Raw genomic sequence first — 26058 nt, forward strand, 5'->3', positions numbered from 1 at the left:
ACACATGTATGTGAACCACCTCACTCCAAAAGTATTTGACCGATCTTTTTTAAATTAGCAGCAATAGAGAGATGAATAATTTTTATAACGACCTAACCCATTTTAATTGCAATTAATATAATTTAACTTATGTTATTTTTGTGTCAAAAAGTGTAAATATCAGCAATATTTTTCACTGGAACGTAAATCATGGCGAAAGTAGTTGGTAACTGCTCACTGTTTTGATTAATTTTATAAACTATCGTTTGTATTTTTTAAAACAATTAATATCAATAAACAGCCGAGTAATTTCTATGTTAAGTAGGCCTGATTTGATTTGCATTATTTGGAACGATAGCGATGTCACAGATGAAATTACTCGTCTGATAACGAAGGACACGTGTTGTTAAAAACCGTAAACAACCGGAAAGGTTAAACGCAACAAAAAAGTATCGCCTGCATTCGAGGATCAGCTCATTTAAAAAAGACTTCTTTTTGAAATTTACAGCGATAGAAAGTTGAATAATTTTTTGATATGTAGTACTAATTTCCATGGCAAAAAATAACAAATAACTTTTTCTGTTTTTGTGTCAAAAAGTGTCAATATTAGCATCATTTTCACTGGAACGTGCTTTACGAAATGTGATTTGTTGTAATAGCCACCAACACAGCCGAAAGGCAACGATAGCCCTGTCCCTGGAATAAAAAGAAGACCTACTAATACACAGTCCCAATTAGGGCTAACCGTTATCAAAACACTTCGATCTCGGCGAGATTGTGACATGACACCGAAAGCAGGTGCGTGCTTAATTTTAACGCTAGTGCGCAAGCGTGGGCTGGTCGAGAGGGGCTCTCGATGACTTCGCGGTTCGGTGAACAAACACAAAAGCGACGTGCTGTAGAATCTTGACTGGGGCAGAGTTGCCAATCCCCTCTATATACTGTCCCTGTTTAGAGTAATCTAGATTTTTATATGATCATTGGGGTGGCATTTTTTTCGAAAATCGATCTAAACCCTCAAACGTGTAAACTTATTCTAAACATCTCAGTTTAGGTCCAAATTATCAGGTCCCTGTGGATTGCACGGTGGCGCAGAAATATTCCACGATACACGAATGCACTCGGACCGTTCTGTAAGAAGAGCTAAAAATGCACAGTTTCGGATAATAAAAAAACATTGTATAAGAAGCCCTTCTTTCATCCGCCCACTGAATTACGTAACGTATCTTAAAAACTACATGTGACTTGACATCGTTTTAGAAAGAAAAAACCAAAACCGGCAATAGGCCTAGTCAGCATTTTAGTTTCGGTCAGGTACGTCTGGACCCCTCAATCTACACGTGCCGAATTTTCCTGAGGTCGACCACTAACAATTATTCAATTAATTTTTAACTCTCAAAATTCAAAATGGCCGACTGTCGGCCATCTTTCAAAATTCGACCCATAAGGAACCTAGCTGTTGTATGATTCTGCGCCTAGCCGGAATTGGCCGAGAAGTTGCGATTGCGGAATGGTGATCATAAATGATGGTCCGGGAAATAGGAAAGACATCCTAAAAAAATATGTGTAGACAATGATGAAACAATAAGAGAATAAGAGAAATTGTATTAATTAGAATTTATGTGTAGGCTTGACAAACTTTTGGTAGCTACGCCACTGGTGGTACATGTATCTTAGCTCATCCTATAACGGCGAGACAATACGTGAAATCGCGTGTGAAATCTTATGCGCGTACGGGTTCGTAATCGATCACGCCGCTAATTCTAAGCGTCACAATGACAATGATCAAGGGGAAGAATGGGACAGAGCAGACGAATTTCCCTAGTGCGGACCAAGGAACTTTGGTCAGTAATCTACTAAGAAAATGTTCACTTTTAACTCTATACCAAGCAGGTAGATTTAGATAGCTTTAAGAAAACACCGAAGAGTTATTAGTAGTGTAACGTTAAACCAGTAATGTCAAAGTTACCACGGTGGGCCCTACAATAATTGTGCAGCCATCATCATTACACAAGGTCTAATTAATCATGATTAATTCCATCATGATAATAAATTATGAACATGACATCATTGTGCGGTATTTGAGTCTTAATCCCAACATCAGAGTTTCCATAAGCATATCACAACATTCACTGATTCAGTATCTGATTATTGATCTATTGAAAGATAACATGAGAATATGATTTCAAGCTAGATGTGAGAAAACCCCTGTATATATTATCAGTTACCTAAATATGGATGATGACAATAACAATACAACAAGAAACAGGAACATACCCCTATCTTTTCAAATTTATTGCATCATAAACAATTCAAACAAGACAGAAATGCAGTAATCATCAAACCAGTCCATTTTCATAAAGGTGTCATTGGGTTAATTGTTAATAATATATATGCTAATCCAGCTTTGGAACAATTGTGAAATGTCAACTGCAAATCAAGTCCCTAAATGTGTTATCACTATTTAATAGATATGTGCGATAACACATGACAAGGCTACATACCACTCACTCTATACCAAAGAGTTGGATTAATTAGGTTGCCAGCCTGCTTACAAGCGTCAGCTGTAGGGAATTTCCCTTTAGCTTAGCGGATGTAGAGCATCGGGCTGGAGAGCCAAGGGTTGCGGGTTCGAGCCCCAGCGATAGCATTGTCTTAATCACTTTTCCTCATCCTACTACAAATTGGTGCCATTGACCCTTCCCGTTCAAGGTAGAAGAACCCTTGGGCTGGGAGTCAGAAAACCTGGGTTGGTGTTTGAAAAAAGTGTGGAAAAGTGTAAAAGATGTGGATAAATTAGGTTGCCTTACAAGTGCCAGCTGTATTGAATTTCCCTTTAGCTTAGCGGTAGAGCATTGGGCTGGAGAGCCAAGGGTCGCGGGTTCAAGCCCCAGCAAAGGCACTATCTTTATCACTTTTCTTGCCCTACTACATCTATGTGTGTTTCATCCAGAACCTTTTGTAACCTGACCAGCAGGTTAATTGTATTCCCTGGCCTCTAAAATGATCTTTAGTACTCCTCTCATGTGGCAGGGTTTCATGGTCCATTGTACAGATTCCAGAGGTAGTTCTGAAATTACTTCAGATAGGTTTAGTATTTGTTGATGAAGAATTGCCTTAATAATTTATACTCAAACCTCTCATAATTTTAAAAAGTCACGGCAACATTTTAACACACTTTTTGGATCTGCTTGCAGGTCTGGAAAAGATGTCCGGAAGATTCCTCTTCAATCAAGCATAATGGCTGTCTTTCCTTTTGTGTTGAACCTTTCCTTCTCTCTTGCGCGAAGGTGTGTGTATACGCAAAAATAAAACTTATCAGTGAATCAGCCAGAAGGCCCACATTGGCACCCTTCCTTTTTCAATGGAAAACATCAAATTCCATCTTCATTGAATGTAACAGTGTTCACCTACCTTTGTTTCATAATTAACAATTGTTTGACAAAGGCAATGTGGCTTAATGTTTTTTTTTGGAAACACAGCTTTTTGTGGTTTTCATAGTTTTATTTTACATTAACAGGACATGACTTAGTACAACCCAGCAGCATCATACAATGGCACCTGTTGCCGCCAGTAACCCTGGAGGGTCGTGGGGTTATGTGGTTGGTGTGGCTGCATTTATGATCCAATTTGTGACCTTTGGGATTGCCGCTTCTATTGGCGTGTACAACATAGCCTTCCTTGAACACTTCCAGTCTTCTGTCGCTGCCACATCCATGATTGGGGCTTTCAACATTGGACTGCTGCTTGGAGGAGGTAATATATATGTTTACTCAGATTAATTTGCTGGTACATGTATTTGAAAACATCTAAGAGAAAGGGTTTTAGGTAAATGAAAAATACCTAAAACCACTGCATAAATACTGAATAAATAGAGTTGAAGAAAACATTTTATTAGCTGATTCTTAAAATTCTTTGTGATGCATGTATTTAATATATGAAAGTACTAAATAATTTGCTTGGCTTGTATGTATAGGGCCGTTAGCCAGTTTTCTGATGAGGAAGATGAGTTACAGGAAGGTGTCTTTCTTGGGATCCCTCCTCAGCAGCATTGGTCTCCTCTTCTGTCCATTTGCACCTAACATTATCTATCTAGATGTATTCTATGGAGTGGTAACAGGTAAACAGAACAAAGTCTACTGTCAACAAATAGTTCTATGTATGATTAGCTTTGTCCTTGGGTATTGTCTGTCTCAAATTTATTATGAGATATATGATCCAGAAAACTTACAATCTGGATGTCAATATTCTTCAGTACAGATTTCCAAAACATTGTATTATGCTTACTGATACAGAAACTCACATTCTGAATGTAAAAGGTCTTTATTGGGCACAATTGCCAGTAATAACTTAATTTCTTTACATTGTAATAAGGAAATTATCTTGTGTCTGGAAATTTTGTCTTGATACCATATACTCATGCCAAATATTCACACTTTGGTGTACACTGCCAAACATTTTATTCCTATGATAAATAACATATGTGTCCCATTAAAGTACAAAGGAAACCTTGTCTTAAAAAAAGATAGATATCCCAACATTCTTAAATGCAAATAGATAGATTATCCCAAAATTCTTAAATTATAAATGCAATTTCTTTTTCATTGAACCAAAAAAGTTCATGGATGAGCATGTTTTTTTTATGAGACCTACCTTGAAAATAAAGTATTTTTCCTTTTATATTTCAATAAACAATATTCAGAAATCTATTGTGTTCAAAATTGAAGAAAAATTATCAACAATGCAACAGTATAAGAAATACCTGCAGATAGTTTTTCTTGTGCTTTGTATTTTGAATAATTGATCAGTGTCAGTTCCTGTTTGCAGGGGTTGGTTTCTGTTTGGTGTATGTGCCATCACATACACTATCAGGACTGTACTTTGACAAGCACCGTAGCCTGGCTACAGGGATTGTGACCAGTGGGTCGGGCCTGGGAGGAGTTGTCTTTCCCTATGTCAGCCACTTCCTTATCACTGAATATGGATGGAATGGGTCCCTATTCATCATTGCTGCTGTCAACATGAACAATTTTGTATTTTCAGCATTACTCCTACCTGTTCCTGTCTCTAAAAAAACCAAAGATACAGCACAAACAGATGAATTGGTAGTCATGCTGACAGGTACAACTAATGAAAGAACTGCACAAATATCAAATCAAAATGGAGACGCAGAGAACAAATCCATATTTGAAACAGAATCAGCTTCAAATACCAATGAAAATTTGAGGACAAGCGCAGAACAATATCAAAGAGAAACAACTAAAACGAATGTCTCATTAAGTTGTAACTGTATTACAGCAGAAAAAGAAATGAAAAATTGTTACGTTTTATGTAACATTATATTTTTGATATATTGCATCAACAATATTTTTTGGAACATGGGTTTATCAATGGTATTTGTGCTTGGCCCAGGATACTTTACAGAATTTGGACTTAGTATTGAGGAATCTACCATTTGTCTCATGTGTTTCAATGCCACAATCACAGTGGGTGGGATTGTAGGAGGAGGTGTGGGTAATCTCCATTGTATCAACAGAATGGTCCTGTACATAATGGCCAACTTCATCACTGGGGTCTTCATACTGATGCTTGCGATGCCATTTGTGCACACATTCGGGGCAATCTGTTTGGACATGCTCGGCATGGGTCTGGTGTTTGGAATCATCCTGGGACTGCTGGTCGTTGTCACAGTCGACATATTGGGAGTGCAGTCACTAGGTGATGGCATGGGCTATCTCCTCCTGGCAAATGGAATTGGCAATACTGTTGGACCACCCATTGGAGGTATGGCTAAAGTTTTTTATGGTCTGTTTAAGAAAAGGGGGATATTTCAACTTTCCAAAAACCTTGGGACCTTGTTTCTGTATCTATATGAAAGTAGTACATCAGAATGGATTAATAGCCAATGTTCTTGTAAATGTCAGTATGGTGTTTCTTTGAAAAAGATACAACTGCAAATTAAAACAATATTAAGTTGATTACATTGTGTACAATTGTTTTAGCTTTTGATGCTCTTGTAATGTCAAGTGAATGTGGACGGAATGCATTTTTTTTCTTTCGAATGTTAACCGTATGATATTAAAACATGATTATGGTGTCAACCAAGTTTTGTCTATTGACACTGCATTCCCTTGTGTGATATTGTCTATTGACACCGCATTCCCTTGTGTGATATTGTCTATTCACACTGCATTCCCTTGTGTGATATTTTCTATTGACACTGCATTCCCTTGTGTGATCTTGTCTATTGACACTACATTCCCTTGTGTGATATGGACGCTTGACACTGCATTCCCTTGTGTGATATCGTCTATTGACACTGCATTCTCTTGTGTGATATTGCCTATTAACACTGCATTTCCTTGTGTGATATTGTCTATTGACACTGTATTCTCTTGTGTGATATTGCCTATTAACACTGCATTTCCTTGTGTGATATTGTCTATTGACACTACATCCCCTTGTGTGATATTGTCTATCTAGGCTGCATTCCCTTGTGTGATATTGCCTATTGCCACTGCATTCCCTTGTGTGATATTGCCTATTGACCCTGCATTCCCTTGTGTGATATTGTCTATTCACACTGCATTCCCTTGTGTGATATTTTCTATTGACACTGCATTCCCTTGTGTGCTATTGTCTATTGACACTGCATTCTCTTGTGTGATATTGCCTATTAACACTGCATTTCCTTGTGTGATATTGTCTATTGACACTAAATTCCCTTGTGTGATATTGTCTATCTACACTGCAGTCCCTTGTGTGACATTGCCTATTGACACTACATTCCCTTGTGGGATATTGTCTAGTGACACTGCATTCCCTTGTGTGCTATTGTCTATTGACACTACATCCCCTTGTGTGATATTGTCTATCTAGGCTGCATTCCCTTGTGTGATATTGCCTATTAACACTACATTCCCTTGTGTGATATTGCCTATTGCCACTGCATTCCCTTGTGTGATATTGCCTATTAACACTGCATTTCCTTGTGTGATATTGTCTATTGTCACTTCATTTCCTTGTGTGATATTGTCTATTGTCACTTCATTTCCTTGTGTGATATTGTCTATTGACACTGTATTCTCTTGTGTGATATTGCCTATTAACACTGCATTTCCTTGTGTGATATTGTCTATTGACACTGCGTTCCCTTGTGTGATATTGTCTATCTACATTGCATTCCCTTGTGTGATATTGTCTATCTACATTGCATTCCCTTGTGTGATATTGTCTATCTACATTGCATTCCCTTGTGTGATATTGTCTATCTACATTGCATTCCCTTGTGTGATATTGTCTATCGACACTGCATTCCCTTGTGTGATATTGTCTATCGACACTGCATTCCCTTGGGTGATATTGTCTATTGACACTGCATTCTCTTGTGTGATATTGTCTATTGACACTGCATTCCCTTGTGTGCTATTGTCTATTGCCACTGCATTCCCTTGTGTGATATTGCCTATTGACCCTGCATTCCCTTGTGTGATATTGTCTATTTACACTGCATTCCCTTGTGTGATATTGCTTATTGCCAGTGCATTCCCTTGTGTGATATTGTCTATCGACACTGCATTCCCTTGTGTGATATTGTCTATTTACACTACATTCCCTTGTGTGATATTGTCTATTGAGACTGCATTCCCTTGTGTGATATTGTCTATTGTCACTTCATTTCCTTGTGTGATATTGTCTATTGTCACTTCATTTCCTTGTGTGATATTGTCTATTGTCACTTCATTTCCTTGTGTGATATTGTCTATTGTCACTTCATTTCCTTGTGTGATATTGTCTATTGACACTGCCTTCCCTTGTGTGATATTGCCTATTGACACTACATTCCCTTGTGTGATACTGTTTATCTGAATTGCCACCTGTGAATGGCCATTATTGATTGTTTTAGGCTGGATAAAAGATCTGACCGGCTCATGCATGCTGGCATTCTACCTGGCAGGGACCGTCACAGTGGTGGCTGGAGGTGTCATGTTGATTGCTCCTGTATGGGAATGCTTTTTGTCTAAAACCAAGCATCAAGTAGAAGAGTCGAGATCTGAAGGTCTGATGGAAACTACAACAGTAGATGTAGTGGTGTAAGGCAGGAATGTCCTCAAACATATCACTTTACCCACACATTTGTTTTATGTGGTGACCTTAATGCGTGTCAAAGAAACAAAAGTTAATTATTTTTTATTACAGTATGTATTCCTATACAGAATCTTTTTTAACATAAAACATTCATCTAAATTTATATGTGCAATTTGTATGTTATAGAACCAATGATGCTTTTAAAGTGATTATCTTGAAAACAATCACATAAAGTTTACATATAAATATATTTATTTATAAACGTATAACTGATAGTTGATGACAAAGCTGCCAGTGTTGTTAATTTTAATCACTGAACAGTATTGTTTTGCCTGAAGTCAATGTGTATACTAAAAGCTGTACCAATGACAGTCAATGCTTTTGAATATTTATTATATATATTTCAGTCTTGATGCTTAAATCAAATGGAAAACTTAAGTCATATTACAAATCTTTGCTGAAAGCAATTTTCAAATAATCAAACATTATTAGTTTTTAAGACTAATCTTGTGTATAAGTGCAATCAAATGAATCTTCTATGTCCTATAAAATGTTTGCTGAAGTAAACTTTTTAAAATAAAGAACCTTTGATATTAGATCAGAGAATCAATCTTGTGTATAGCTGCAATCAATCCAATTCTAAGTCATATTAATCAATGTTTGCTGAAAGCAATTTTGATAACTATAAACATTATTAGTTCACAGATAAATCTTGTATAAAGCTGCACAATCAAAAAAATCTAAGTCATATTACCTAATACGTGTATTTGCTGAAAGCAGTTTTCATAAAGTCAAACATTTTTAGTTCACAGGCCGGCCCGGATCAAGCATGTGTACAGCTCCAATCAATGTATCTCTTCGTTAAATTCAATGTTTGCTGAAAAACAAAAATATTTTTTCACAAGATAAATCTTGTGTATAGCTGCATATAAATGAATCTGATTCAAGTCCTGTTACAACTGTTTTCTGAAAGCATGATTAATTTTGAGACTGGTCAGATAAACAAAATGGCTGACAGGCAGCAATCTTGGATTGTGACATTAAAGGTTGTTATCGCTATTACTCAGGAAGTATTTGAGGGACCTTTCACAAATGTTATATGTAGCTTCCCCTTGGTCTGTGGTTGTGCATGTTCAATTTTGAGACTGATCAGATAAACAAATGGCGGACAGGCAGCCATCTTGGATTTTGACAGTGAAGGTTTGTTATCACTATTTCTCAATAAGTACTGGAGAGATCTTTCTCAAATTTTATATGTAGCCTCCCCTAGGTCCGTTGTTGTTCACGTTTTCTTTTGAGACTGAATAGAAAAATGAAATGGCCGACAGGCACCCATCTTGGATGTTAACAGTGAAGGTTTGTTATCGCTATTTCTTTGGAAGCACTGGAGGGATCTTTCTCAAATTTGTTATGTAGGCTTCCGTTGGTCTGTAGTTGTGCATGTTTCCTTTGAGACTGATCAGATAAACAAAATGGCCGACCGACAGGCAGCCATCTTGAATTTTGACAGTGAAGGTTTGTAATCACTATTTCTCAATAAGGACTGTAGGGATCTTTCTCAAATTTGGCATGTAGGTTCCCTCCCCTTGGTCTGTAGTTAGGCATGTTTTCTTATGAGACTGATCAGATAAACAAAATGGCCGACCAGCAGCCATCTTCGTTTTTTGACATTGAAGGTTTGTTGGTGCTTATTTCTCAGGAACATCTTGAGGGATCTTTCTCAAATTTGATATGTAGGTTCCCCTTGATCCTTAGTTGTGCATGTTACATTTTCAGACTGATCATAAACACAAAATGGCCAAAGAAAGAACTAAACAGATCTTTCTCATATTGCAATGATTGGTTCTATTTCTTTTTCATTAAGTACTGTACTAGTAAATATGTGAAATGACAAACTCACTTTGAAGGTTGTTTTTTATACACAGCAGTATGAAGCAGCAGTAAAGTGTTAAGATGGCATCTGATTGGCTGACCCATTAACGGTTATAACTTGAGTTTTATGGGGGGGACTTTGTTGATACTTTGTGGGAGTGATACCTTAATGGGATATACTTTGTGGGAGTGATACCTAAGGGATATACTTTGTGGGAGTGATGCCTAATGGATATACTTTGTGGGAGTGATACCTAATGGATATATCTGGTACATCATATTAAAAGGCTGACTTAAATTTTTGGGATCCAGGATGACCACTATGGCCTCTGATTGGCTTAGACTTGAAACTCAAGTTCTATTGTCCTGACATGGTTGATATCTTTTAAGAGTGATGATACATACAGCTTTAAGAAAGTTCTATTAAAGAATTCTAATCCCATTTTCACCAATAGTCTGCTTTATTGTAAACTAGGTTTACGTTTGTACTCACAAATTTCACTGGTCAAGCGGAGAGTATTAGCATGCTTGTTACATACAGATCTAGGTTTTTTTTTTTAAATTTTCCTTATGGACGAGTTGAGCTAATATTTATAACTGTTTAATACATTGAATGTACACTTCATTGAAACTCCCATCATCATATTGTTGATTATTTTATAGTTTATATGTCTATATTTATTATTAGCCAGGTTTTGTCTCAATGTTACAACTTCACAATTTATGTCTACTATTGTTGAAGATTCTGAGTGTCATATAAAAAAATGCTTTTTACAAATTATACATGTTTTGTTTATCTCAATCAAACTTTTATATAGCCTCAATCAAATCAACTGTCACAAAAAGATGTTTTTGAAACAAAACTTTTAAATACATTGTAAAAAGGAGCATATAAAAAACAATTTCTACTTCAATAAATATTGTTGATGTTCCCTCATTTTAGACAACTGTGCGGCACTCATTTTTGTAACATTATTTGTTAAACATAACAATGTAACTTCAAAGGCCTTATTTGTGTTACAAAAGATAATTTAATACTTGTTATAAGTAAAACACCATGCATCAGTGTTTTCTCTTAACAATATATCCATTTTAAATTAAACAAAAATTTCATATGTACATTCTTCTAAGAATGGTGCCTGATCTTGACTTTTTTCATCAAATTATCAGTAGCAATTAAGGTTTAGCAAACAGTTCCTTGTTCTTTAAGCCATCGGAGATGAATTTTCATAATAAGCAGTTTACAAGTAATTTGTATGTAATTTGAACCAAATGTGCAGTAAGTTTTGTCCTTCGCCCATGAAATAGAGGGTGAGGTTACATATTCTTATCAGTTATGTCTTTGAAGCATAGATTTGCATTGAAAGTTTTGAATGTTCTTCGAGTCCTATACTATCCTACGTAATTTGTGATAAGCATGTATATAATTACCGAGTGTTGTTTTCAATGGTTGTTTATATAAAAAAGGTTTTGGGAAAGAATAGGCATTCTTTATCTCACTCATGTCAGGGCCTCCTGTAGAATTGTGGGGACATGGGAAAGACCAAATTAATCTACCGCCCCAATGGCAATAATTTGAATATTTATCACTTTAGGTTTGGAAAGATCCCATTGATCTGCTGCTATTTGAATAAGATATATATATATAAACAAGAGAGGTACTACTATTTAAACAATTGGGTATATCTATCTGCTACTGTTTGGGTGGGGTTCATTTCCCCCAATAGGTGAAAAGGTATGGGGTCACCTGCCCGATCAAGTGGGTTTTCTCCGGGTACTCCGGTTTCCTCCAACAATAAAAAAACCTGCGTGCTTACATCCAGGCCAACAAGAGTGATTAATATAAGTTGTGAAAACTTGTTTCATAATTGTTGTAAAATATTAAGAAAGTTTATGTATTCATATACTGTTTAAACAAGAGAGGTATATATATATGCGACTATTTAAAAAAGAAGGGTATATATCAGAATAATAAAAAGAAATTGTGGATAAGTATATTTGACCTGTTGCATATGTTTGATATCCTCTCATTTTTTATATGAAATCATTGTTCCCGGGGGGACTATAGGTTTGCACTCCATCCCTTTTTCCGTCCATCCGTCTGTTTGTCCTTCCTTCCGTTGGAAAAGTTTGTCCAGCACCTATCTTCTATACTATTTCACCTGAAGCAACAAGATTTGGTGTACAAGGACATCTTTGGATGGTAGAGTGCAGAGTGCAAGAAGAAGGTCACTATGATCTATCTCACTGTGACCTATGCTTTGACCATTGACCTTAACTTTTGAAAAAGTTTGTCCAGGGCATATCTTCTGTACTATTTCACCTGGAGTATCCAGATTTGGTGTACAAGGACATCTTTGGATGGGGGAGTACAAAGTGCAAGAATTAGGTCACTGTGAACTATGACTTTACCTTTGACCTTTACTTTTGAAATTGTTTTTTCGGGCATATATTTTATACTATTTCACCTAGAGTATCCAGATTTGGTGTACAAGGACATCTTATGATCGGGAGTGCAGAGTGCAAGAATTAGGTCACTGTTATGTATGACTTTACCTTTGACCTTTACTTTGGAAAAAAGTTTGACGTAAGTGTACTGTTTGTTATATATAGAAATCATTACCGGTGGGGGACTATGGATTGCTTTGTTTTTTATATACATGTTAATACAAGTACTGTTTTTTTATGTTTATGTGTATATGTACTTACCTCAAGGTATTGCTTTTTGACTAAAACTGGAGAATTGTGTAACAACAAAATGTTAATTTTCTTAATTGCTAAAGTGACAACACTAAAGGATATAAGATAAAAACCATAGAATAAATAAGTAAAATATGCTATGTGTGAATTTAACGTGGATATAATTGCAATATTTTTTACCATAATTTGTATGTGAAAAGTGCCATATCTATTGTGCCGCTATAAAGCACATGTTTAACTAGACCTGTATAGGTTGAGTATACTAGATAGTCCCTCTGTGGTACTCTAAGAGAGGACAGAGTTTTACACTCCTCTGTCTATATTCCTTTTTTCTAGGAATGGCAGTGTCCCATTTGAAAAGTAGATCACTGTGACTTATATTTTGACCTCTAACCCCAATCACTTAAAATGATTGTCCAGGGCATATCTCATACATTTTTAACCTTAAACTGCTAAATTTGGTGTGAAGGTACTTCTTGTACTGTTTAATATGAAAGTGGACACAAACAACGACTTGCTCCCTAATCTAATATTTGTCCCAGTGGCATCTGATTAAAATCATGTTACATGTATATAGCTCTGTTAATTTCGTACTATGCCTGTTCAGAGTTAACGCAGCCATGTAACAGATGATTTTAATCAGATTGTCCCAGTAGGGGACTTAAATATATTAATTGCCCTTAAATTGTTTCCCTTAGTATCTTTTCCAAGTACTTGGGAAGCCATGCATGCCATAACAAATATTTTTATTTTCTACGAAAATCACCTTTAATTTTGCATGTTCTTTTTTTCTTTGTATGTTTTATTGAATCTATTAAGTTTGTATCCGATGAATTATGATATTGTATGTAACATAGTTTTTCTTACATGTGATTTCATGACTGTATGTAAATAACCTCAGTGGTTGTGTTTTTGACAAAAAGAAAGAAAAAAGAATTATATTTATGTGTTAAATGTTTTGTCTATTTTGTTTGTTAACCTGTACTAAAGATTGGTTTGAAATCTACCATAGAGTTATTTGACAATCACTTTGATATAGAACTAGAAAGTCTCAATGCATGCAACATAATGAAACCTATGACATCAAATTAACAGAGATCAATTAATTCAAAATTCACTACTTGGCATAAAAAATGATTTTAAAACTTTCAGAATAGGATCAAGTGATCAAAAGATCTCGGCTGTCAGAATGTCGAAGAATGGTTAAAAAAATTGCCACTGACTATGACTTTCAACGATTCAATAAGCATTCAGTGGCCTTCCTTACTTCTATATTGCATTGTGTAAACAAATATGAGCGTGTACAAAAGTACATATGCTAAGGTTTTGGCACCAACATTTTTCAAATTCTTCATTCCATTGAATGATAATCATTGATTAATGTAACATGAACAGGTTGAAATCAACATGTAAAAATGATGCAAAAAACATTACATTCTCAGTATTATGAAATTGGAAATGATGAGCAACAACACCACTGAATCTGGTACAAAATGTAATGTTTGATTTACATCCTACATGCTAATCTAACATTAAATTTTGTACCGGATTCAGTGGTGTTGTTGCTCATCATTCCTATTTTCATTTGCTCTGCTTTCCCTGATGAGCACTGTTGAATACCATTAAGGTATCCATCCCAGGATCCCTACCGCCACTATGGATCCATTACAGTAGTTTATTGTTACTACTATATATATTAAGACCTCGTCTCCCTTTCACCTAAAACGGTTACTTTAAGAGTCTGTTTATATTTCGTTATGCAGACTAACTGGTTTAACTTCATTTTAAATATAATATTTCAGGGTACTTCTGAATCCTCATGGGCCTAAAAATGTTAAATCAAGTCTCGCAAGTCTTTTACTGAGGCTTGCTAGAAAGTAGCCCAAGTTTCCCCTGAACCTGACACAAGACTTAGACATTTTGACAGATAGGTGTCTATGTCTATTGTCAGGGCCAGAGGAAACTCAGGCTTGCTAGAAAACAACATCAGATCACTAGATCTGTCTCCTTTTCATAAATGAACAACAAGTTTACCCCGAGATGTTGTACCATTAATGGCCCCTGAGGATAGGATTGAACCCGAGAAAATGTACCATTGACAGGTCCTCCAGTTGATCATCTCTTATCAAATTGGAGCAATACTGTCGCAGAGAACTTACTCAAATCTTTAACAGCTTTTGAAAATGCTACCTTGGCAGCCTTGTAACATTTCCAATTAACATGAAATGTTGCAAAAATTGTACGGATAAGTTTATCAACCCTAACAAATAAAGTGTGAGCAAAATACAGCATGTACAAGTCGAGTTCAGAAGTTCAGAACAGGTTTCCAATAGCAAATGCAAAACAGCCACCCGATCAAACCAAATATTTGACATGATCAGCTGATCACTATCATCATTCAACCTGTCTGTCACCAAGTCAGGACTATGTACACTCCTATGTAGTGTTATTGAAATCCCATGGGTATACCTAGTTGACCTAAAAATTTGAAAAAATCTATCAAGTTATGCATATTGAAATAGCAGATGTAAGATTGAAGTTATAAACAGATTGTTAAGATAGTTGGTGTGGTGGCCATCTTGCAAATCTGACCTACGCAAATAATAATACTTCGCAAGGACATTGTACTGAACATTCCTTTCAGCAGAAAGATTTGGGTTGGAACATTTTTTAAGATGGCTGATGTAGTAGCTACCTTGGTTATCTGACTGACTTCAAAATTAACAACCCTTGGACAAAGTAGTGTTGTTTCATTGAAATTCTTTGGGTGGTATTTCAAAATGTATTTTGTTTACACAGGAAGATGGATCACAATAGGTCATGAACCCTTCCTTTTTACAGTTTTGGCTTCACTGCATCAAGGTTGGACCCTAATGAACCCCCATGTAAAATATCGGCATGTTAACACTCAGAATAAACGGCAAACGTTTACATGACTTACCCCAAAACACTTTAAACATATCTAATGCTCAACCACTCTTCCGACAGGTGAGTTCAAACTAATGTCAAAATGATCCAAACATTAAATATTTTGTCAAAACCCTCAGCCTTTTCACACGGTAAAGCCATAATTCGAATGTTTGCTGTCATCCTTATCATTGGAAATATGGAATGAAGTGTTAGAGGGGCGATAACTCTGTCATCCTTATCATTGGAAATAAAATGACCTTGTATTATGAATCATTTAAAACAATTACCAACTTTTCTCCAAACACATTTAAGTTACTATCATGTCTGTAGAAACAGGGTCTGACTCCTGCCTTATTATGGTTTTCCTTTAAGAAAAAATAATGATGCAGTGAATGGAATTGTCACTGTTTTATTACAATTAACCTGACATTACAATGGATCCAGTGACACTGTCAACAAACAGAATCACAAAATGTTGTCCTAATGATACATATTCCTCAGATCTCCACATCACAATAACTGAACACAGGTTGAACAGAAAGTCCCAAACTCTAGTTTCAGTCTACTAGTGTTATCCACAAGATCACATGTCAATGTCTGTAAACAAGCACTTAATGTGATGATCACAAGGCTCTGTAAACAAACCAAAGTCCTTTATTCTAGTACAATCTGTAACACTATGCATAGTATTGTAAGTTGGCCTTCTTTTTCGCCTGTACTTCTATTATGGCATCCATGTAATCCTCATGGGCTAGCTCCGTTGCTCCTCTCCTTAATGCAATCATTCCCTGAAGAACAGAAAATACCACTTTAAAATCTTTTCCACCTAGTATATAAGACAGACTAAATCTTTTCCACCTGGTATATAAGACAGACTAAATCTTTTCCACCTGGTATATAAGACAGACTAAATCTTTTCCACCTGGTATATAAGACAGATTATAAGAAAAAAGTTCTTTCAGTGGAATAATGAAATCATTCCAAAGAAGAACTTGACAAACATTTTTAGGAAACTCGAGAACGAAAATCAAAAGCAGACAAACACCAAACTGTATCATTACTGCTTCTATTTCTAGCAGTCATCTACCAAAGTTAAAAGTGATGTCCTGGAATTATTCGAAAAAGCAGAATTTTGAATATTCAATATCGATCCTTTTTTTATTTTAAACAAGAATTCCACGGGAGCGGATGTGGCGCCTGCTCAGCGCTTTTAGTAAGAAAAGTGTTTTGGCTTGAGGTATCGCATAAACAGATATGCCAAAATGCAAAAAGTTGTATGTTGAACATTATTGCTTCTAGCATTACCGTACAGAATTTGAAAGGAATTGATTAAAAAATAAAAACGTTCTAACATTTACTACACAATGCCCTTATTTGGCAATAAAAGGGGCATAACTCCACCAAAAATGTGAACTTGTCCGAGCTTTGCAATATGTGTACCAAGTTTGAGTTCAACCCAAGGGAAATCAAGTTATCGCACGGAAACCTTGTTTCGGATGACGCAACCGCCGCCCCCGACAAAGTAATACCTATATGTCGCCTCGTGTTGTAGGCGTCACAAAAAGTGCCTATTATTTTATAGTAATTTAGTCCTAATTTAGAGAGAAAGGAGTGGGCACTTACTGCCTCAACACACACGGCCTTCAGCTGAGCTCCGTTGAAATCATCTGTGCATCGCGACAACTCCTCATAGTTAACTTCTTTGCTAAAAGACAGAAATGCAACAAAACCTAGATTAGTGAAAATATAAAGTCAGTGTCAATGAAATTTGAAATAGTAAATGAATCTGTTAAATATCTTACTTATCAAGTATCAAAAGTGCATTCTAATTGCATTTCATCTTGTGATATTATTGCACAAATTCGAACTGAAATACAGCTGTTAGAAGTATTTACAAACAATTTTGATGAAGTTACACTTTTAAATCTTAAGCATAGATCACATATGTGTAATGGTGTGTTTGTGACAAGTTACCTGACATTCATTTTCCTGGAGTGGATCTGTAGGATACGTGCTCTGGCCTCCTCATTGGGGTGAGGGAACTCGATCTTCCTATCTAACCGCCCAGACCTCAAGAGGGCGGGGTCAAGAATGTCAACTCTGTTGGTAGCAGCAATAACCTGCAGCACAAGATTCCATCACTAAAGCTGCATTCAACATAACAGACTTCCTGTTTTATTTCAAATCATTAATACCCTCACAAGTTCTATGTAAAATGATAGACTTTATTTATCAAGAATGAAATTACCTTTTTTCTGAAGCTGATCTTCTGAAGTTCTTCCAACCCTTGATTGGTTTCAATGATTGATATGTATGTGTGAGCATTGGCTAATTGTTTTGTAACTTGCTACTTAAGCCTGATTTATTACTGAATTCTTAAGTACCTTGATCTGTGCATTAGGTTGAAATCCATCCATCTGGTTGAGGAGTTCCAACATGGTTCTTTGTACCTCCCTGTCACCTGCTTTCTCGGAGTCAAAACGCTTGGTACCTGCACAGAGTACGTAGAGTTTTCTGATTAAACAGGCTATTTTTACTCTGTTAAATGTTATCAGAGCTATCATCTTGTACATTCACTTACAAAAATATCATAAATGTTAAATTCATGAATCACTAAACCGACTTATATGGTCATCCTTCAATGTTATCAATACACATGATGACATCATGATAGATGTAATCACATCAATGATGTAATTGCAGCTGTGAAATAAAATAAATAATCATCAGGAGTTTTCATTGCTGTACTATGGAAGTAATCTTGGATAAACAAAGGAAATCTCAATATGTCCAAGAGTTGTTTTCAATGAAATCCCTGTATTAATGTCTTTACTGATAAAAAATACACCAGATAAAAGTATAAAAACCCATATGAATACATGTACTGATAATTGTTCAAAATGTCAGCATATTCATTAACCCTTTCTTTAAACAAATTTTAAGAATACATAGCACAAGTTTTCCACCTGGAAATAACACAAGTTCTCAATGATTGTATAAAGATATGTTCTATTTCTAGTCTACTATTCATTACTGCCTTACCAATGGCATCCAACTCATCAATGAAGATGATAGCTGGCTGTTTTTCTTTAGCAAGTGCGAAGGCATCCCTCACAAGTTTGGCTCCATCACCAATAAACATCTGTACCAACTGTGGTCCAGCTAGCTTCAAGAAGGTGGACTTGGTTTGTGCAGCACAGGCCCTGGCCAACAGGGTCTTACCAGTACCAGGGGCACCATACAGCAACACACCTACAGGTAATCAGGTTACAAGTACTTATACAGGATAGACATTAACTTACAATGTACAAGGTCTTACCAGTACCAGGGGCACCATACAGCAACACACCGACAGGTAATCAGGTTACAAGTACTTATACAGGACCAGTGCCAGGGGCACCATATAGCAACACACCTACAGATAGTCAGGGTACAAGTACTAATACAGGATAGATTTCCAATGTACTTTTATAAATATCAGTGCTTTTCACAATGTTTTTAGGTGCTAATTTAAATACTCCTCTGAAATTTGATTTTTTTATATGCTACCATATTCGTGGCTGATATGAAATATACGACACCTTCAAATGTTTTAAGTTACATCATTAGCAAGATCAATACTTGCACCCTGGCCATATATTATTTTACATATATGGTTGAAACATTTTTTAAGTACACTTAATGCATACAGGATGAATTCATATCGTTAGATAATTTGGATATGTATATACATATTAACTAGTAGAATATCCAATTTGATCAGTTCAGTATGTGCCTCTTACCTTTGGGAGGCTGCACACCTAAAGCTTCAAATCGTTCTCTGTGGGTCATAGGTAAAACTACTGCTTCTATTAACTGAAATACAAAACAGGTTTTTAATAGAAGAATTACAATCTATCAATGTATAAACATAAGATAGTGTTAACACCAGTAATATACAAACAATGTTGATAACATAGACATTGATTTGGGAAAATTATATCACCTTTGTACCAAGATTATTGAAAATTCATCAAACAGTAATGCATGTTTTTTTGTCAAGCTGAAGTGATTTGTTTAATATCAAATTCCTGTTACAGATTTTTCTTTGTTGAATTCGTGCCAATTTCTCAGAAGCCATTACATACAATTAAGTTCTTATACTTTACCTTAATATTTCTCAATGAAAACAATCATTGTGTAAAAAAATTGTGAAATTAATCATCTGCATTTGTAGACACGATAAACTGATGTTTACAGAATGATATATTTCTCCTTTAATGCCTTCCCCAAAGCTTTGAAGTCCAGCAAAGAAGTACACCTACTTCCTGTATCTGTTTGTCCAGTCCACCAATGTCGGAGTACTGTTCTGTTGGCCTCTCATCTACTTCCATAGCCTTTACACGCGAGTCAAATCTGTTAAGTATCAAATAGAGATAAAAATATGTCTTCCTAAAATTAACATTATCCTATGAATAGTGCTCTTTTAATATACTCAGTATTTGTTAAGGACTAAAATGCCTCTGTTTAACAATAATGATGGTATGCAGCACATTTCGTTCAAACATATTCCAAAACGAGAATGCAACTGTCCTGCAAACTATCATAAATGTCAAAAAGGTGCAATTCATTCTTTTACATGTATTTACACTCAAAATAACACATAAAATTGTATTTCATCTATGTGAGTAGTTTCTTTGAGTTAATGATGAATTATGGACAAACTGTAAGTAATTGACCATTTCTATGGTAACTTTGTCATGTTTTCTATGGTTACCATTTCCGTCAGGTGACAATCATCAATTGAACACAATTCTACATTATCATAGAAAGAACCAAACAGTTCCAATTAAAAAAAAATTGTTGTGTAATTGTTCTTGCTGTTATTGATTTGAAACTACATTTTGGTTGTTAGGTTTATTTCAGAGCTGTTCAACAGAATGAAAGTATGATGTGTGGAACATTTCCAATCTTCAAAAGTCCAACTCTTACTCCATACACAGGTTGCCATAAATATGATTTTGTAGATCCATAGTCAGAGCTGTTCATTTTCTAATCCATATTTAACAAAAAAGTCCCCATGATAGGGTTCTTAATCAAAAGCTTTCTTTGTATTACTTCGCACTGTTAGAGAATATTTACAATTTGCTTGTCATAATTAGATTACTTTTACCGCCCAACAGTTCTTTGTTCTTTCAATACTAGTTTCCTTTGGAAATATCAACTGGTTACAAAAGGATATTTGAAGATACTTTTCTATTGGTTTTAGTGGAAATTACAAAAGCAGATCCTCAGGACAAATCTTTGGGACAATGTTCCTCGAAAACAATATTTGTTCTGCCACTTGGTACATACACCATTACATCTCCTACTGCATTATGTGTGGTATAAATATAAGTTAGTGTAATTTTGTGTCAGTGACATGGCATCCATCTACTTACTCCTGAGGTAGGGTCTCCAGCACCAAGTAGGAGTCTTTGTTTACACCCTGAAACAACCAACATTTGTTAGTAGTTATCCAATAACCCAGAGTCATCTTACATAACATTCAAATTGTTTTTCCTTGAATTTCTTAAGTTGTATTAAACAACAAATTACTATTTACCTCAATGATTAATTGTTCTATAAAAACATTTTTTTATAATTAAAGCTGAATTAAACCAAAATGATTTGAAATTGCATTTAGAGAATTCTACAAAGAGAACTTTAAATCCTCCAGTTATATGTTCTATTCCTCTCTGTGTAAAAAAACAACAGTATTCTGCATTGTCTTTGATTAGTTTTATCATTGATGATTCTGTCATTCAAGTGTATAACATGGAACAGGTGATCAAGAACTTATAATTAGATAAAGAAGATATAAAAATGCCAAATCTAATAATTGACATACTTACCACCAAGTCACCAGGATTTAATTTCTCAGGGTCTACCAGTCCTATCACAGGTAGAAAGTAGGTCTGAAATACAAAATATTTTTTTACACACCTCACTTGGGAATCAATGCATTGTATTACTACACAGAACTAGTTTGATTTCACTTATTGCTCAACAGTTGTAGCTGGACTTTTTCATCTATCTTATCACAAATTGAATATGATTAAATGTTGGGATACACACTGTGACACATAGTATAAGTCACTTCTTATACTATGAGTGTGTACATCCCGACACTTAGTAAGGTATTACAACAATAAGGTAAAACAACACTTTGTATTACCTGTCGTGTTGAAGTCTTGATAACAGCACACTTGCCCTTCCTCTGTGCATCAAGATCAATGTTGGCCCCATCCTCCTCACCAGTCTCCTGAGGGTCCATGTCCAGTAACTGAAAGTGAGTCATTCTATCACATTAACCAGTCTGCATATGCCATTAGAAATCTTTCAAGACTTTTTTCTTTTTCTTCTTCTTCTTTTAAGTTTTACTGAGATGTTATTAGTGTTTCTTTGAATGCATCATTTTAATAGTAGTTAAAAACTTTCCCTATTTCCCCTCAAAGCAAGTCTGCAGTTCATCTTTAGACATGAAATAGTCAACAACTTCATATTCAAAATCCAAGGATATGTCTAGGTCACTATTTTGTATTTGAATTGAATGAATTCCAGATCTTCAGTTCTAATCTTTCAATATCCTTCTCTAATCCATAAAATTTACCTCTATGACATTGGAAACTAAATATGGCAGGGTCTTGTTGACTTTTATTTTCTCTGTATTTTCTTTTATCTTTTCCTTGGTTGCTGTTAGGTCGTGGTTGATGCGGAGAATTTCACTTTTCATGATCTATAAAAAGAAATCAAGACATTTTATTTTGCTTATTGTAAAGTAATTACACAAGATTACAAATTTAAACCGATAAAAGTATCTCACTGGCACTTTACTTTTTCATTTGATGTGGAGATTATTAGTTAAATAAATGAAAAATACACTTTATCATTTAAAGCTTATTGCACTTTCATAACAAAATTATGTTTGTTACAGTATGTACATGTCTTATTCACTTGTATATTTTCATACTTTGTAATCTTAATTTTTCAATACTTACTTTAATTTCATTTTCTAATAACTTTGTTCTTGTGACTATTTCATCTGTTGAAAGTTTCAATATTTCTTCTCCCAAACTTTCCTGTAAACAAAATAAGCAGAATGAAACTATGGTTAGTTACTTGAATGAGATAATGATAACTGATTAAGACACAGGGTTCCAACACTGTCTTGTATCTGCAAAGAAGAGTTTCTATTTGTTTGGTATTTTTCTGACTTGAGAGTTGCTTGCCCATATATGGTGGCAAAGACTTATACAAAAAAAAGACACACATGTGATGACCTTAAATCACAATTTAACAGGGAAATTAAATGATTACCATTTAAGCAAGGCATCACAAGTGATACGACCCCCTGCATTCACACATTGTGACATATGTAAGAGGAAATGAAGTCGCTAGAGCAATGACAAGTTTTTTTCTAAAAATAGTAACAGTGACCTTTTAATATCTTCAACTTAAAAACCCGAAATGAAAGCTTGTTCAAGGCATTGCCATAACAAAGACTTGTATGAAGTTTCATTAAATAGCATTGAAGAATGAAGTTGATAGGGCGATGACAAAGTTTATATAACAGTGACAGTGACCTTGACCTTTAATGCAGTAACCTGAAACGTGAATTTGTTCAAGGCATTTCCATTCCAAACAGTTGTATGAAGTTTCATGAGATTTGGTTCACTAATGAAGTCGCTAGAGTGATGACAAAAAAATAGTAAAAGTGACCTTGATCTTTAACGCAGTAACCCATTATGCAAACTTGTTCAAGGAATTGTCATACCTAACAGTTGTATGAAGTTTCATGAAATTCTGTGAGGATTGAAGTCTGTAGAGCTATGACAAAGTTTTTCTAAAAATAGTTACATTGACCTTGACCTTCAAGTTTCATGAAATTCCGTTGAGGAATGTAGCTGCTAGAGCGATGACAAAGATTGCAACATACGTACATACCGTTATGTACGGGCGGAATCCTATACCCCTCAAACTTTCGTTGCGAGGGGATAATAACTCAGCATTTGGAACACCTTGATGATATTACTTTTACAAGACAAGAATGTTATTAATCTGGTTAGGCCTAGCCTGTCCATTTACTACATTGTAATGTTGGCAGCTAGTTCTGAAGGATACACTGGATAAAAGCAGTGGAGACAGGTATTGCCCTGCCCAGGGCAAAGAAAGACGATGATTTTTTATGAATATGATACCTTTATCAAATGTCCATAGATTTCCATGTTAAATGGGAAATTGTTGATTTAATTATCAAAGCTCTTAGCTGCAAGACTTCCGTGCATATGGGGAGACAATTTGCATATTTTTTTTTACAAAAATACCTCTGCTACAGATTTAAACGATTGTAAACAGTTTGGTCAGTAGTGAGCTGCCTTATATACTTTGCTACACAGTGGCATGGATCGCTTTACTTGTAATATTAAAAAATAGGGGTCTCCTATGCTAATAAATATTAGTATAGGAGACCCCTATTTTTTAATATTACAAGTAAAGCGATCAATGTATATTAGTATAGGAGACCACTATTTTTTAATATTACAAGTAAAGCAATCCATGCCCCTGTGCTTTGCTTCAGGACTTTTCTGATACAGGGATTAATTTTTAAAATGTTCAAACTCCATATAGAATATGCCTGCGACCTATAAAAATAAAATTAGTGTGTATAAATAAAGAAGAAATAGTTTAAATGAACAGAAGCATTTTTTCAGTTGGTATAAGGAAAAAAGTGACGAATACCTTTCCTATATAAAAGATAACACCCCCCCCCCCCCCCCCCCCCATTTTTCGCGTCAACTGTAATCAATTGAACTCTGCACGTTCGAACATCGAGAGAAAATTATGGTTAGAACGATAACAACAAGTTTTATGTAACATGATCAAATTTTGTGTAAGCGAGGACATTTCGCGAGAAAGGAAGGACTCAAAATGCTCCACCATTCAAAACGCACTATCTCATAGTGACTATGAGTATGATGACAATGTGGAATTGAAAGCGTTAACATGAAAAAATATGTTTAACACCTTTTCAGTAAATCTGTCCTCACGTCACTTGGTTAATGATAATAAATATAATTTGAAGTTTAAAAAATATTTGAAATGTGTGTCGAAATCGCCCAGAATATACCTCTCCGTCATCCCAAATAGCTTTATCTTCTAAAGTTGCCATTTTCGCCGGGTTCTATGTGTGTATCACGTGACATATCATTTCCGCTGCATGCGGTGCGTTCGAAGAAGTATCGTTATCGTCTCTGATAGTGACAGAACGCTGTAGATTTTTCGACAATAGTTAAAATTCTTGAAAAGATAATATAAAATAAATAAATTACGGCCCAACACCAGCTCTATTTTGAGTCAGTAAATGTTTACAAATCATTTACAGACTTGATGTATGTGGTGAAAAAATGGAAGGAGAGCGAGGGTCTTTGGAGGAGAGGGGCCAGGTTAGCCCTCTCGGAATTCTTTATTATTGGTCATCGCACGAAAATTGCCTTGTTCAGTCATCTGTCAAGGTAAAATATGCCACTCAAAAGTGCTTTATGAAGCAGAGATATACAATCATAGGACCTCGCATGAGCTGTCTAAATAGCAGGTGCTTACATGCAGTCCTAAGTCACATGGCTAATACCTCCATGTACTTGAGTGTGTATGGGTGTTGTTTTTTTGCTATGGTACTGTGCTTCGAATGGTATTTTTTTCTATCCATTTGTCGCCTACAGTCTGCTCAATTGTCTCCAATTTTACCTGTTCATGAATTTTCTGATATTTCCAAGAGTATTTATTTCTCTGTAACATCCTTGGGTATGACAGTACAATGCCATCAGGGAACAACAAATTGTGAGGTCAAAATCAGCATTCAACAGGAGAGGTCAGATAGTTCAAATACAGATACTTAATATTTTTAATTATAATTATTGATTGGAGTTATGTCACAGAAAATCTCAATGTCTGGGGCGAGATTCTTGAATGTCTAGCTCCAATGCAGCTAAAAGTAAGCCTCAGATTAGACATTATCAAGATCTATCACCCTCGGGTTGAAATTTGTCAATCTTAGGGTAGGGGAAGATTCTATTATTCCATAGTGCCACCTGTCACCCAATTTTTACCTGAGCCCTAATTACTGTTTTATACTCAATCTGAGCAATTTGAATAGGTATTGGAGTTGAGTGATCAGGACAAAACCATTTCTAAGAAAGTTCTTTACTATATATGGCTTCAGGTTGTGTGTGTGTAGGGCACCTGAGCGTCAATCACTTGATCTAATATATTGTTCCATAATTCTTTATTTTTTAAATTTTTCAACCAGTGTTGGGTAACGATAAATGTTAAAAAAGAGTAGAAGAAATTCTTTTAGCTGTTAAAACACTTGGTTATGCAGTTTTGGGGTGTTTTTTGGAAGATCTTATAGCTCTTCACCTTTTGTATCTAAATTTGCAAATCTTTGTTGGAAGATTTTACATATTTTATTGATCTGAACCAAGATGGTTA

The 26058-nt window shown here is 35.4% G+C and overlaps 2 protein-coding genes across 3 annotated transcripts; one reads left to right on the forward strand and one right to left on the reverse strand.

Moving 5' to 3' along the window:
• Positions 1 to 120: 120 nt before the first annotated feature.
• LOC110442157 (monocarboxylate transporter 14-like) lies at positions 121 to 9454 on the forward strand. 2 transcript variants are annotated; one of them, XM_021485627.1, is made up of 6 exons: positions 121 to 1823; positions 3177 to 3269; positions 3500 to 3735; positions 3956 to 4099; positions 4807 to 5763; positions 7886 to 9454. In XM_021485627.1, the coding sequence occupies exons 3-6, from the start codon at positions 3534 to 3536 to the stop codon at positions 8074 to 8076; spliced, it is 1494 nt and encodes a 497-aa protein (XP_021341302.1). In that variant the 5' UTR covers positions 121 to 1823; positions 3177 to 3269; positions 3500 to 3533; the 3' UTR covers positions 8077 to 9454. The 2 variants fall into 2 exon arrangements, with proteins under 2 accessions (XP_021341302.1, XP_021341303.1); XM_021485628.1 differs by lacking the exon at positions 121 to 1823 and having other exon boundaries at positions 2835 to 3269; positions 5023 to 5763.
• A 6488-nt stretch (positions 9455 to 15942) lies between these two features.
• On the reverse strand, positions 15943 to 24784 carry LOC110442156 (26S protease regulatory subunit 6A-B). The gene is made up of 13 exons (XM_021485626.1): positions 24698 to 24784; positions 22569 to 22649; positions 22181 to 22306; positions 21746 to 21853; positions 21423 to 21485; positions 20970 to 21016; positions 19854 to 19944; positions 19332 to 19404; positions 18592 to 18801; positions 17934 to 18040; positions 17524 to 17669; positions 17173 to 17254; positions 15943 to 16337 (listed from the first exon to the last, which is right to left on the reverse strand). Exons 1-13 carry the CDS (start codon positions 24737 to 24739, stop codon positions 16227 to 16229), a joined length of 1287 nt encoding a protein of 428 aa, XP_021341301.1. The 5' UTR covers positions 24740 to 24784; the 3' UTR covers positions 15943 to 16226.
• Between the last annotated feature and the right edge of the window lie 1274 nt (positions 24785 to 26058).

Source organism: Mizuhopecten yessoensis, unplaced genomic scaffold, assembly GCF_002113885.1.
Source record: "Mizuhopecten yessoensis strain PY_sf001 unplaced genomic scaffold, ASM211388v2 scaffold716219, whole genome shotgun sequence".
In the NCBI taxonomy this organism is placed as follows: Eukaryota; Metazoa; Mollusca; class Bivalvia; order Pectinida; family Pectinidae; genus Mizuhopecten; species Mizuhopecten yessoensis.